At 32.4% G+C, this 14121-nt stretch overlaps 1 protein-coding gene across 5 annotated transcripts; it reads left to right on the top strand.

Annotated features, from left to right (window-relative positions):
* The first annotated feature begins 4583 nt into the window (after positions 1-4583).
* On the top strand, positions 4584-13846 carry LOC108479587 (protein MICRORCHIDIA 6). 5 transcript variants are annotated; one of them, XM_053024198.1, is made up of 22 exons: positions 4584-4783; positions 5108-5178; positions 5382-5759; positions 5858-5932; positions 6038-6072; positions 6768-6846; positions 6985-7074; positions 7149-7224; positions 8060-8138; positions 8211-8339; positions 9243-9341; positions 9431-9532; positions 9621-9767; positions 10057-10149; positions 10876-10927; positions 11049-11160; positions 12265-12473; positions 12552-12643; positions 13035-13114; positions 13299-13341; positions 13421-13519; positions 13609-13846. In XM_053024198.1, exons 3-22 carry the CDS (start codon positions 5390-5392, stop codon positions 13618-13620), a joined length of 2073 nt encoding a protein of 690 aa, XP_052880158.1. In that variant the 5' UTR covers positions 4584-4783; positions 5108-5178; positions 5382-5389; the 3' UTR covers positions 13621-13846. The 5 variants fall into 5 exon arrangements, with proteins under 5 accessions (XP_052880158.1, XP_052880157.1, XP_017637773.1 ...); XM_053024197.1 differs by having other exon boundaries at positions 13421-13527; XM_017782284.2 differs by having other exon boundaries at positions 4584-4931; positions 13421-13527.
* Positions 13847-14121: the final 275 nt, after the last annotated feature.

The raw sequence follows: 14121 nt of genomic DNA, 5'->3' as shown, positions 1-14121 counted from the left end.
GAAACCACCGTTTCGACTAGGGTCTAATTCGGGCTGTTACATGTCATATGTGTATGCAAATGAAATGGTAAGTGTTCAATAAGAACCAAGACATGTTTATATAAAACTCAGCGGGATGGTGATACATGGAAAGACATGATAGGTTGTGATGGATGATAAATCCAATTGAATCATACTCAAGCATAATGGTTATCCATGTCAAATTCATATAAATCGTGTTTAAATGAACTAACATGTGTTGTTGATCTGCTAGGGCTTATGCCAAGCTTGCGGATATGATTGATGTTTATGATTATGCTTGTACTATGCATATGAAACTGGTAAAAAAAAGGAAATGAATGGTAAGTACGTAATTGGGATGTATTATGATGTTATAAAAGGTTTAGTCTGATAAATGATGTATTATATGTGAGTAAATTGCTTATGCTATGAATGGATACAATAAGTCAAGAATTGCTAAGGTTGTTTAGGCTTATGATAAGCATTGGGAATGAAATGAAAAGAAAGTAAATGGAAAGATATATAATTTTATAGAAAGGTTGATGATTATATATTATGTCTCATGAAATCCTATCATGTTATGAATAGTTAATAATTATGCGACACTAATGAAATTATTCAATTGTGAGTTGATAACTGTGGTTGGATAAATCTTGAGGCATTGGTATAGTCTTGTATTTAACCTATAAATTTTATTATTGAAATGTAATTTTATGCTTATGGTTTATACGAGCTTACTAAGCATTCATTGCTTACATAGCGGTTTTTCCTCTACTTTACAGATTATTAGAAGCTCGATCGGGTTGAAAGCTAGTCGGAGATCCATCACACTATCATCGATTTTACCGTTAGATTTCGATGTCTTGGTTAGGGTTATAATGGCATGTATAGGTGAACTTAAGGTTGATGATTAGTTGAATGTTAGTTGATGTGTTTGGCATGTATATGTCATTTTGGGAGATGTAGCCTTGGTACATTTGGTGCCTTGTTGATATGTGTTAATTTGATAATGTGTTAAATCATGTTTGAACGGCTAAAGTGATATATGATGAATTGACCTGAACATGGTCAAGATATGGTATGCTTTGGAAAGGTTTTGAGCTAGATATGGCATGAATCTAATATGATATGGTGATTATGTAACAATTATGTTATGTTTTGGCATGGTAACAAGTTAATTGATAATTGGATAAATATATACATGTATAGGTGTTTTAGTTGATATCTTAGTTCATGATGCTTGAATTATTAAAGATGGAATGGTAGTTTAAAATGCATGTTATAAATGGTCTTGTGTTATGATTGAATGTGGTGAATTGGTACAATTGTTATAAATGACATATTTGGCTATTGGTGCTAATTGATGAATGGTACATTTGGTGTGAAATTGATAGGTAAATCAAATGGTATGTTTTGACATAAATTTAGTTAGAAGTTAGTGAATATTTTGGCTAATTTGAACACATGGTTATACATGTTTTAAGTGTTGAGATTAAGGTGCCCTTTTGGGTATATTGGTTGTATGCAAATATACCATATTTGGATAGCTTGATTTTGCATGGTCTTAGTGCAATTTGAAGGCTTGTATATATGTGCAAAAGTGATTGTAGGTATATGCTTGAATGGGTGAGAAAAATGGCTTAGAAAGGATCTATTTTTTGTCCACACGGGTAGAGACACGGGTGTGTGTTTCAGTCGTGTGTGACACATGGCTTGGCGACACGGCCGTGTGTCCCCTATAGTTTTCATAGGGTTGCAAGTCAGGTTGTTACACGGCCTAGCACATGGTTTGGCACATGGGCGTGTGAGGTCATTTCGAAGGTACATGGCCTGGCATACTAGCTTGTAGCTTGGCCGTGTGACCCAAGTTAATGAGTTACACGAGCATGGACACGGGCTGGGACACGACCATGTGTCCTTACTTCGAATGTCCACACGGGCGTGTGACCCCTACAGTTTTGAAAATTTTCATTGTTTCTTGAAAAATTCTATAAGCTTCTGATTTAGTCCCGACTTGTTTCTATATGTTTTTAGGGCCTTAGGGTTCCTATAAGGAACAATATACACGTTATGGATTAGTTTTGTTATGTTTAATGATGTGAATTAAAATGTTTTTAAAATTTTTGTTTGTTTGAAATGTACACTCCAGTAATGCTCGTAACCTTATTCTGGCGACGAATACGGGTTAGGGATGTTACAAAGCTAGTAGCTTACTCTATTAAATTGTAAATTGAGGTTAGTTGTTGTTTAATGCCTATGAACTTACTAAGCATTTTGTTAGCTTGATCAATCAATCAAAATAGCCAAGAGGAGGTGAATTGGCATTTTAAAAATTTGTGGGAGCAAAGGAAAAAGTATAAGACAATGAGCAAAAGAAATTTATAGTGGTTAGGCCCCAATTGCCTACTCTACTACCTTAGCTTTCCATAACTAAGGATTTTTCCAAATTCACTAATTTGATGAACTTTTAAGAATAATGTTAAACCTTACAACCCCCTTAAAATTTCTACCAAAATCTTAAGATACAAACCCTCTTAAAAGAGCAAACAAAAAAATAATCCTTCCAAGATTAGGATGTTTTCCAATTAAGCACTAATACAAAGAAAACACTTGAGCTGATAGAAAAACAATGAATGCTCACAAATGTATACAAGAAATATGTGAAGAATTTTTTTGCACAAAGGTTGATAGGATAAACCTTTTGATCTTACTCCCAAATTGATTTCCAATCGTTGTGATTGTTGTGAAATTGAATAGAGTTGTTGGGATGTAAAAGACTAGAACATTAATGCCACATGCAACAATAGGCATCGATAATTTTTTATAGGTATCGATACTTAGAGCATTTAATGTCCAATTTAGTGACTGTTGGCCATTTTCACATCGATACCTGGAGAGATTTATCAATACTTGATTAAAAGTATCGATTTTTTTTATGGGTATCGATACTAGGGTAATTTTTTGAATAATTTTCAAAACATCAAACCTTAAAATCATATTAATACCAATAGAGGGTATCAAAATTTTTTTATAGGTATCGATACTAATACTTTTTCTCAATTCTCATTCGAAGTCAGAATGCCAATTTCGTATCAATATTGAAAAAGGTATCAATAAAAATATCATGGTATCGATACTTAATGATAAGTATTGGTATTTTTACTTTGATAAAAAAATCCATAATGGCATTTTCGTATCGATACTAAGAATATGTATCGATAAAAATGTATATGTATCGATACATATTGAAAAATATCGATCCTTGTTGTTTTTGCTCAATGTTTCTGAACTTCAAAGCTTAGAAAACAACTTTATAAGTATTAGGGAGCAATTTTTCACTTGTTTTAAGAAGTTTGAAATTTGTTCAAAGTATTTTTTAAGTGTTCAAAGTGATTCTCAAAGTGTTTGAAATTTTTTTACTTTAAACTTAATTAAGTCTTTGTTAAAAAACAATTTGTATTAAAAGATATTATATTTGTTATATCAAAATATTTTATCAAATAAAACTTGGTTTAACACATTCGATATGATTACTCCATTGCTTTCCCTTTTCTTGTATATTGCCAACTTGTGAATCGTTGAGAAGCTCACACTATCCTATTATTGATCCGATAGTTTTCAATCATTTTAAGCTTGGTTTTGTGGCATATATATAGGTGTTTTGTATTTGGTTAACCTTGAATGATAACTTAGTTTAAAATCTATTTTATGTATGACTTTGCCTAATGGTAATGTTTGTTGAGATGATATGCTTTTGGTAAATGGTTTGAGTTGTGATTATGACATTTGAAATGGTAATATTAGATGTGAATTGATAATGATAAAGATGGTAAATGGTTAATGGTTGATATGTAAACTTTTATAAAGGAATGATATGTTTAAAGACCATGTAGATGTTATAAGTTGAATTGATGATGAATGTGATTACTTGGACATGTTTGGGTATGAAATTGAAGTGGCTTTGTGCAAGTAAAGTTGTGCATTGAATAATAAGGTAAAAACCAAAGAATAAAAGAGTACATGCTTATAATTATTTTTTAAATAACATAATATTATATAATATCATCATTAACTAAAACGATCATACATATCTCTTCGTTATCCTTTGAATATTTCATTTTAAAATACTTTTAATTTATTAATGCTAATATTTTTCATTCTTTTTATAGATGATTTTACTTAAATGTAATAGATACTATTTATAAATTTAAATTTAAATTGATATATAACTTTAATACTAATTAAGTGATAGTTAAAAGATAAAATCAATCTCTATTTTTAATGTAAAAATCAATCCCTCTTTATATACTTAGATTTCTATTCAAATTATAACTTTATTTATTTTAACATTAATTATTAGTTATTTTGACTTATTGAAAGTCACTATGCTTAGATTTTTATTTAAGTCATAATTCTATTTTAGAGTCAATAAAATAATCACAAATTAATTTTAAATAAAGTTATAATTAATAGTATTAAAGTAAAATATATTTTAAACATTAATTTAATAAAATAGTAAAATATAAAAAATATTCTTGTGAATTTAAAAGTTTTTTAAAAGTTGTAGTTTAATATATAATACAATAAAATAATATACAGATAGTTTACATTGTTTTCTGCCTAATTTTGATTATGCCATAATCTAAATTACCCGCACCAGCTCAACAGACTCGAGGTTACCCACACCAGCTAAACAGCCTCGAGTCTCTCCCCTTCGCCTTCAACCCGCCTGAAGCCGCACTCATGTAATCTACTGTTTCGGCCCTCCTTCCAATTTCAACAGGCGAGCGCCAGCATTCGCCACAACCCCTAAACCACCATTTGCATCCCTGTTTATAGTTCTCATTTCGTTTGATTTTGAAGGCTACATTCTAATTTCACTTTGGCCTCCTTTGTTGATTTATTCTCTTCTCTGCCCTTGGTGAATACAAGTTAGGGTTTCAAAAATTTCTGAACCCCGCCAAAGAAACTTGAAAGTCCCGTTTGTTTTTTTTGTTTGTTTTCCTTCTGTTCTCAGTTTTTCTTGAGTTTTATACTTTGATATCAGTAGATTTTCATGTTATTTAATTGATGTTGGGGAAATCTAAACTGAAACGATATTGTGCAGCTTCCGCGTTGCAGTTTGGCGTCCATAGTCTTTTTCACCGAAGAAGAACCCTTAGGTTTTCCTAGCAAAAGGTTCCGCATCCCCTAATTTAATTTATTTACCTCTTAATTTCTGGGTATAATAGATGTTTCCGATTGAGTTATGTTTAATTTGAATAATTTCAATTTCCTTAGTTACTGGGAATCCAAGCTATCGGGTTTTCTTTTTGCATGCATTATGATTTTTTTTTTGTAACATGTTCTTAGGTGAAGCCTGTTTTCATTTCTATTTACAGTTTTGGAGATGAATTGTCTTGACGTTGTGGACTTATCTAGTGATGATGAACTTGGAGAGGTCGACCTGAAACCTGTTAAATTGGAACCTGGTACCATTGGGAGCATGATACAGCAGCAACAGAACCATAGCGTTCAACCTGTTAAGCTTTTCAGTTCCAAAACACAAGCTAGAAAACAAGCCTCTGAAGAAAATAAAAGCCCAAATAATGCTTTAAGTACTGGTCAAAGTAGTACTAGTGTTTTGGAGCAATGCCAGTCTCCAGGGGATGATACAGGGGTCTGTTCGACATCAGCTGTATCTCCAGCACCAATTTGTCGACAATTCTGGAAAGCTGGGAGCTATGAAGGTGGCCTTGGTTCCAAGGTCACGCTACAAAGTATGTAGCTATCAGTCTAATGAATTGTGATTCCCTAATTGCTGATCCATCTTAACTTTTTATTGTGCTTTTTTTTTTTAAAAAAAAAACAACAACAGATAGCACAAATTATCTACATGTGCACCCCTTGTTTCTTCATTCAAATGCCACCTCACATAAGTGGGCTTTTGGTGGTATGTCTAGCTTATGCAGATAATTTTTTATACTTCGTACATTTTCTTTTGGCAATGAGTACCTTTGCATGATTACACTGTATTTTGTTTGTTATTTGTTTGCAGCTGTTGCTGAACTACTTGACAATGCCATTGATGAGGTGAATTTCAACTTAATTTGTTGGTGGAGTATATCTGTCTTGTTTAGTGGTACAAATGCATGGTATAGGATTTCTTTTTGAAAACTTTATTATATGATAAAATGGTCGTAAAACGAGGATTTAATAATATAACTGTTTTGTCTGATTTATTGTAATTGATATTAAAATTTGTTCGGGATTCCAGAATTTAGTGATTTAACAACGGCATTGATTTATGTTTACAATTAGAAGGTAGACCAGGTTATGAATGTTAATGTGGATTGACCTGTAACTAGAGATTTAAAATTTCTATTACAATCTTAGAAGTCATAATTCAACTTGTATATTCCTGTAATCATTAAAAGATGGGAATAAGACCAACCTGAATAAAATAAAGGCTGCAATACAGGTAATGTTGTAACTAGACCAAAGCTAAGTATTAGTGGTTTACTAGGCTAAACAAGCTCTTTTTTTTGGCCAGAAGACAAATTCTTCTTCTATGTATATATTTTTATTAAAATTATGGTTAGCGTGTTTAATGACTGAAAATTTAAGCATAGATGAAGCTTATATCACATTATTACCCTATTAATAGCCTTTTTGTAGGTGAATATACGCACAGTTAATTAGATTACTACAATGTGTTCCCCAATTTGCTATTTTGATGAATTCTCAATGTTGGGCAATTCATATCTTATTTCTTTCAAATTGGATAGATCCAAAATGGGGCCACTTTTGTCATTGTAGATAAAACATCAAACCCGAGGGATGGGAGTCCAGCTTTGTTAGTTCAAGGTATTTTTTTCTCAATTTAATAAAAATGATCATATACCTTTTCATTTATGATCCTTTGTTTTTTGCTTCTTTGTAAAAGTTGTCTATAATCCAATATTTGTAACTAGCACTTCTCATAACTTGATAATATACCATTAGATGATGGTGGTGGAATGGACCCTGAAGCAATCCGTCGCTGCATGAGCTTTGGATTTTCTGATAAGAAGTCAAAATCTGCAATTGGACAATGTATTAATCTTATGTTTTGTTTGGAATATTTGTTGGTTCTTTCTTTTTATATTTACAAAAGTTCTGGCTTCCAGATGGCAATGGTTTCAAGACAAGTTCTATGAGACTTGGTGCAGATGTGATTGTATTCAGCCGCCACCTGGATGATAGGTTTGGTTCCTCTACAATGATCATTTTCTTCCTCGTGCATCAAAATTGTATTCTTGTTAGTCTTGTATGTTTTCTATAGGTAGACTATTAAAGTTTATTATTATTTCATGTTGGTTTATAGGATAAATTTGTCATTTCCATAAATTTCTGATGAAAAATAATTTTTATTTATGAAAAAAACTGAAGTATTGCTGGAAAATTTTGCAATGATAAGGCTATCAATCTTTTTTTTTTTTTCTCCCTCAGAACACAAGGGAGCAATATTATTTTAACTTGTTATATTTATTTTAAAGAATTGATTGTCCAACCCGTGTTAAAAATTAGTAAGATAGATGGATTGCATATTAGGGTTCAAGTGACTTTTCTTGCAACCTGAGTTTAGGCTTTTGGATGTCATGTGACTCAAAGTTTGGAAGTTGTTGAACTGGGGGTGATGGGTTGAATCATTATTATTCGTATCAGTTTATCACTACATGCATACTTGAATGTTTTAGGAGGTCACAGTTGAGCTTTTTTGTTCTTGTGTCATCTTGGTTTGGTACATGAGGGTGGGCCTTGACAAGGAATTAAGTTTTTGTGTGGAAACCATCCCAAATGAAGATTGATGTTTGGCTTCGTATATAGTTTAACTCACTAATTTCTAATAATCTAAAATTCCTAATGTAAGCTTTGCTTTTATGTGATTCAAGTGAATAAAGTTGTGTATGAGCTTGGGTTCTGTTAGCTGAAGAGATTTTTCTGTTCTATCTTAGGCATATATGGAGTATCTTACTTTTTTTCTTTTACGCTTGTATTGCTACTTTTAAATTGTTAATTCCTTTTATTTCTTGATCAGGTCATTGACTCAAAGCATTGGTCTACTCTCTTATTCATTTTTGACAAGAACATGCCATGACAGAATAGTTGTACCTATGGTGAGCATTCTAATTCCATTGAGTTTATGTTAGTTTCCAATGCATACTATAAGATCTTTGTGCAAACTGCAGGTGGATTACGAGCTTAATTTGTCAAGTGGCACTTTGGACGTGTTGCATGGTAGAGAACATTTTGCGTCTAATCTTTCCATTCTGTTAAAATGGTCTCCATTTTCAACAGAAGCTGAGCTTTTGAAGCAAGTAGGCCTTAGACATTTCTTCATTTTTATTTATTTTACTTTCTCCATGGAATTGCCAACTACTATTATTGCTGCTAATTGAATTGTTCATCACTAACATTTGCGAAATTGAATTTTCTTTGATATCAAGCGCAAATATATAACCTTTAATTCTTAAGAACTAATGGTTGCTGGCCAAATAAGGTGATTTCTAATCACAAGTGGTAAGATCACCTTGTAATGTTGAAAATGATACGAAATACTACATTCTAAAAGTTAGGCTTAATATAATAGGCTTAAATCAAAATGGAAAATAGAAGACAAAAAAAGAAAAACAGGAATATTATATTTGTTGAATTAAGGATATTGTGTTAAATGGAATACCATATGGTGTAAGCAAAATATCCTAAATCCGAGCTGAGTTTTTCTTGAAAATACTTTATAGACTTTTGACTGGCGAATTCTATATTTGACTTCAAATTTTTAACCCTTGGCTTGATGACCTTCAAGCCTAGTTATGTCATTCTTTTACATTGGTTTGAGTGACGTGATTCAACCCATAAAATTAACCGTGCATTCAAATAAAGCTCATGTGTTTTTGTTGTTATGGTTTTAAGAAGATTCTTTGTATTGTTGTCCCCTTAATTTGTTTTAGAGTCAGAAAAGAATGGCCAAGTGCACAAGGGGAACATGGGTTTGGTGAGACAGTAGGTAATTAAAATAGCTTCCTAAAAATTACATTTAATTGGGTAAAGTAAATTTCACTTCAAACTGAAATCTACTTTGAATTTATACAACACCTCATCTGGAGCAGTGGAGCATGGATCAAACTGAGAAATGTCTTTTATTTGACATTTCATGAAAATTTTTGGTCTTTGAAGTTATTCTTGTCTCACTAACTTCACATATCTTCATCTAAGTGCAGTTTGATGACATTGGTTCCCATGGCACAAAAATTATCATCTACAATTTATGGCTCAATAATGATGGGAATTCAGAGCTAGACTTCGATTCTGATGAAAAGGTTGAAATTTTTTTGTTCATCCTCTTCCGTCTTTTTTCCAATAAATTTTGTACCCTCTTTCAAGTGAAATCTTATTATTCTCTCTGCAGGATATTTGCATTAGTGGAGACATCAAAAAGGTTGATACAATCCCTGCTTGGAAAGCTGTAAATGAACAACACATTGCTAGACGTTACCATCATTCTCTTCGTGTGAGTCTGTAGTTTCTGTATATTTTATGTTAAACTAATGAGTAAAAGGATTCATGTTTCTTAAGTTCGATTCTGTCTCACCATACAGGTATATCTGTCCATCTTGTATTTGCGAATTCCTGAAACTTTCAGAATAATATTGCGTGGAGAAATTGTTGAGCATCATAACATTGCTGATGATCTGAAATATATAGAGTATATCTTGTATAAACCACAAAGCGTTGGATCTGTGGAGGTACTATTACTTATTCCGAGCATTATCTTTGTTACTTATCATAGTATCTTCTTTGAAAACTAGTGATCTATATGAACCACTGTTTTTCCTATTCTAAACAGCCATCCTCTGTAATTTAGCATGAAATTAGCCTACTGCCTTTACATCTGTTGGGTACTGCCACTGCAAATTTTACTGGAAGTTGCTCGCATGGATATGATTGTATTCCTTGAATCCCTTGATGGTGATTGTCTGGATGTTTCTTTGACTCTTGCATGTATTACATTTCTGCTTTCTGATTTAAATGCAGGGTGCTGTTGTATCTACAATTGGTTTCCTTAAAGAAGCTCCTCGAGTTAATATCCATGGATTTTGTGTCTACCACAAGAACCGTCTAATTCTGGTAACTGTCATGAAAAAGTTTAACCTTTTTTTGATGGTTAGACTTTCTTTGTTAATGTTAGGGATGAAACATGCTAATGACTAAATGGTATAACTTCATTTGGTGAAATAAACGAACATATCCTTTGTTCCAGCTATATCTCAAAATGTTGCTCATTTATAGTTCTCCCTGAAAAATAACACTGCTGATTTTCAACCATGTTATGTTTGGTGGATTTAAATATAGGAGTCTAGTATAGAAACATACTTGGTTTGTCATGGCCTTTTATTCATTTTTATTGAAACCTTTTTTTGTGCCTCGAAGAATTAAGTACATATATTCTTTGATTTCTGGTAATCTAAAATGATAATAGTTCTTTTTATATAGAAAAAATGATAATAAGTTAATATCAGAAGCTTCATAAAATTTTAAAAATAGCTTCTGATCTGCAAAGCTCATGATTGTCCAACTTATAAATAAATCATTTCTAATTTTCCTTGAACAAAATGTCATTTCTGTCGTAGGATTGGGTTCAGGAATACTGTATCAATAGTTATTGTGGATTGTTATATAATCTGTCTGTGCATAGGTATCTTTGAGGGAAGTTGTTCTCCTTGGCATTTGCATTACATGCCTCTGGATGTCTTTAAGGATGAGAATTGTTCTGCTGCACACAATTTATTTACATGTTTGTTTCAAGTGACAATTGTTGGTTTCTTCAAGTCTTTCCTTTTCCTTCTTTTGCAGCCATTTTGGCAGGTCGTTAGCTATTCAGACAGTAGGGGTAGAGGTGTGGTTGGTAAGGATATATTAACTTGTTGATATTTGATTCCTTTTTCTGCATTGTAGGTTAATTACACCTAAAATCTTGGTACAAAGTTTTTTCTTTCTTTTTAAAATTTATTTTTTTGTTCTTTCAGGTGTTTTGGAAGCTAATTTCGTTGAGCCAACTCATAACAAACAAGATTTTGAGAGAACTTCCCTTTTTCAGAAGCTTGAAGGTCGCTTGAAGGAAATGACATGGGAATACTGGTAATCCCTTTTTTTCTTTTTAGAATTTGAATACTGGTAATCTATTATATAAAGCCTAAGGGGATGTGTGGTATGAAGTGTTCATCCCAAAATTAGGGTGATCTACATTCGATGATTACATCACTGTGTTTTTCAGTAATTTGAGAATCCTATGTGGCATTAATATTAAATCATTGCAGTGATATAAACTGCCTTAAGCAGTGATTTGATTTCCATCCAAAAGGATCAATGAAGGTAATTTTCATTAACACTATTTTTTCACTAACTGTCTAGATAAAATTGGGAAAACATGTGACAAAATGCTTGCTAATTCTTGGCATAGACCTCTCTAAACTTGGCTAAAAAATTTGAGGCTTGTGTTTTAAGGTGCTGGCATCAATAGTTTTGTTGCTCATGGTGTAATTTTACGCACAAAAATTTTCTGAAGAGAAAAATTTTGGATTCCAAAAAAAAGTGAAATATGCCAGTAAGCAAGCAATTTTTTTTCTCTATAGTAAGGGTATTTTGGATAATTTGTTCTAAATGATTTTTTTTCCTTTTATTACCAAATATTGTAGTTTAAGATCGCCAGTAATTTATAGTGTTATACCAAAACATGATAATATGAAATCACTCATGATCAAATTACCTTAATCATCTTATGACCATGTGATCTTACAAGTGATACCAAACGCTACCCTAGTCACATGTATGCTTCATAGTTTGTTGTTTCTCCCACTTGTTTTACTCCTAGTTTTCTTCCTATCTAATTGGCCTTGCAATTTCTCTTTTTGCAATATCTACCTATAGGCTTACCATGGATGTTTATGGTAGGAAGTCTGCATTTTTCATGTTTTCATTGTATGTTTGGGATAAAAATTAAAAACTATGTTCTAATATTTTTTATTATTTGCTGAGAAAAATATTAACTTCATGCTTCTGTTTTTATACAAATGCTAAATTTGATGGCTTGAAAATATTATTTTGGAGTATGGATTTAGGCATCATATACTGTGCCTTTGTTGCATGTTTGCAATGTGATCCTTAATTTCTTTTATGATACTTCATGAGGTTTTCAGTTCATGTTCATCACAGATACCTGAAGCTCATTATTCTATCTGGCAGGGATTATCATTGCGGACTAATTGGATACCAGATCAGGAAAAAGTCTCAGCCACCAGCATCTCATTATTCATCTCATTTTACAGGACAGAGCAGTGTGCAAGAATCTGTTGGGTTGAACAAAACTTATATGGTTTCTGATAGAGTAAAAGGACGTTTAGATGTTGCCGAGCAGTCAATCCCCATCTCCTCTCATGGAAGAAGCATGCAAGGTAAGTACTATATCAATCTTTTTTTGGCACTAATATGATCTTATTATTTTCAAGTCATGGTGTCTTGTGGTTAAACAGGATTGCCTATGAAAAGGAAAGAACATGTTGACCTGGTAAAAATTGAAAAGGTGAAACGCCAAGCAGGGACGGGTTGCAAAACATATCTACAGGTCTGTGTAGGGAGCATGCTCTTACAATTATTAGAATACAAAGAGGGGGTAATAGGTTCATTGCAGAAACTGGAATCTGCTAAAGATGCAACTAAGTTCACTGTTTTATGCTTCAATGAAAGCGTGATTCTTTTCAGTAAATGTATGCAAACCCTTCTAGTCTTCCTGCTCATTCTATGAGTTTGCTGCCAAATTCTGAGTGGTATTGTATTTAGTTGGTTACATGGGCAATTACATTAGCAAGTCAGTAGTATTGATTAGTTCTATCTTTCTTTACGCAGCTGTTTGAAAATTTGGTTTTCTTTTGCTTACTCCTTGTAGTATATATCAGTCTCATTAACAAAACAGATTTCTATTGCTAACCTTGTGTGCCTTTTTTTTTTCGGTGTAGCCTCTCAATGGTATTGGAAATCACTTGAGAGATGAAGAAACCCGGAACTTGTTGCAAGAAAACAAGAAGCTTCGTGCAAAGTGAGTAGAATATGTCTACGTGGTTTCCACATCTTTCACTGAAATGGTTTTATTAGTTCTGTGAAAGACATCAAATTCTTATATATAGATTTATCACATGTATTTTGTGATAACCAGTCTTTAGTCTCAAAATTTAGCCCAGCAATGAACTGGCAGCTAACTGCTGGCAATTGTTGTATTTTAGATGCTTGGAGTATGACAAGAGAGGGGAAGAACTTACCATCAAGGTATTTAAATCTGTTGGTCTCTCAAATCTTGTATCAATAATTATGGACTTTAACTAAATCTAACCTTTAACTGGGACAGGTAGAAGAGCTTAAAAATGAAATGAGAGAGGTGCAACGCGAGTATGGACAGTTGTTGGCGGAACTGAAGTCACTGGATGCGGTCAAGGATGAAAAGGATGTAAATGTGTAAATTTTGTCCCAACTCCTAATCGTTCGATTCTTTCATTTGTATGTTGTATCTCAGTGTATCCTCTGATCTCAACTTAGGGTCGAGATTGAAATTCCATACCAACTTCAGAGTGGGAGCTAAGGGTGGCAATTGGACTGGCTTTACCAGGGTTGGGCGGTCATTTTGGGTTCCGTGCATTTTGTATTCAACTATGTTTGGTTCCGGGTTATTTTGTATTTGAATCATTTCAGGTTCTCTTTATCATGTTTTAGATTTGGTTAGGTCTTACAACATCTTTTATTTTATATTATAATGAAAATATTAGATTCTTTTATACTTTTGGTTTAAATTAGAACTTAGTACTGTTTATGTGCTAGATCCGTTTGAAGTTTGAAATTTGAAAGGATTTAAATAAAAATATTAAATATAAAAACGAACTTGGATAAAACAATCAGATCGGCTCGGCACATTTAAAGCTCATCCAAAGTTTCTATATATTATTATTTTTATATGTTATTTTATATGTAAAAATTAAATCTATAGTACTATATAGTAGTATCATAATGTAAACATTAAAAATTCTTAAGATTCTTAAGATGAATATATATAAA

This window comes from Gossypium arboreum, chromosome 13 (assembly GCF_025698485.1).
Source record: "Gossypium arboreum isolate Shixiya-1 chromosome 13, ASM2569848v2, whole genome shotgun sequence".
Lineage (NCBI taxonomy): Eukaryota > Viridiplantae > Streptophyta > Magnoliopsida > Malvales > Malvaceae > Gossypium > Gossypium arboreum.
The sequence above is the reverse complement of the archived record's forward strand: the minus strand, read 5'-3'. Positions and strand labels throughout refer to the sequence as shown.

What these genes read in the sequence shown, in the direction of transcription:
- LOC108479587 (XM_053024197.1), top strand. Translation starts at nt 5,390, where the DNA reads ATGAATTGTCTTGACGTTGTGGACTTATCTAGTGATGATGAACTTGGA. An exon ending in TTCCAAGGTCACGCTACAAA is followed by an intron (nt 5,760 to 5,857) that starts GTATGTAGCTAT and finishes AAACAACAACAG; the next exon opens with ATAGCACAAATTATCTACAT. An exon ending in GGGAAGAACTTACCATCAAG is followed by an intron (nt 13,342 to 13,420) that starts GTATTTAAATCT and finishes TAACTGGGACAG; the next exon opens with GTAGAAGAGCTTAAAAATGA.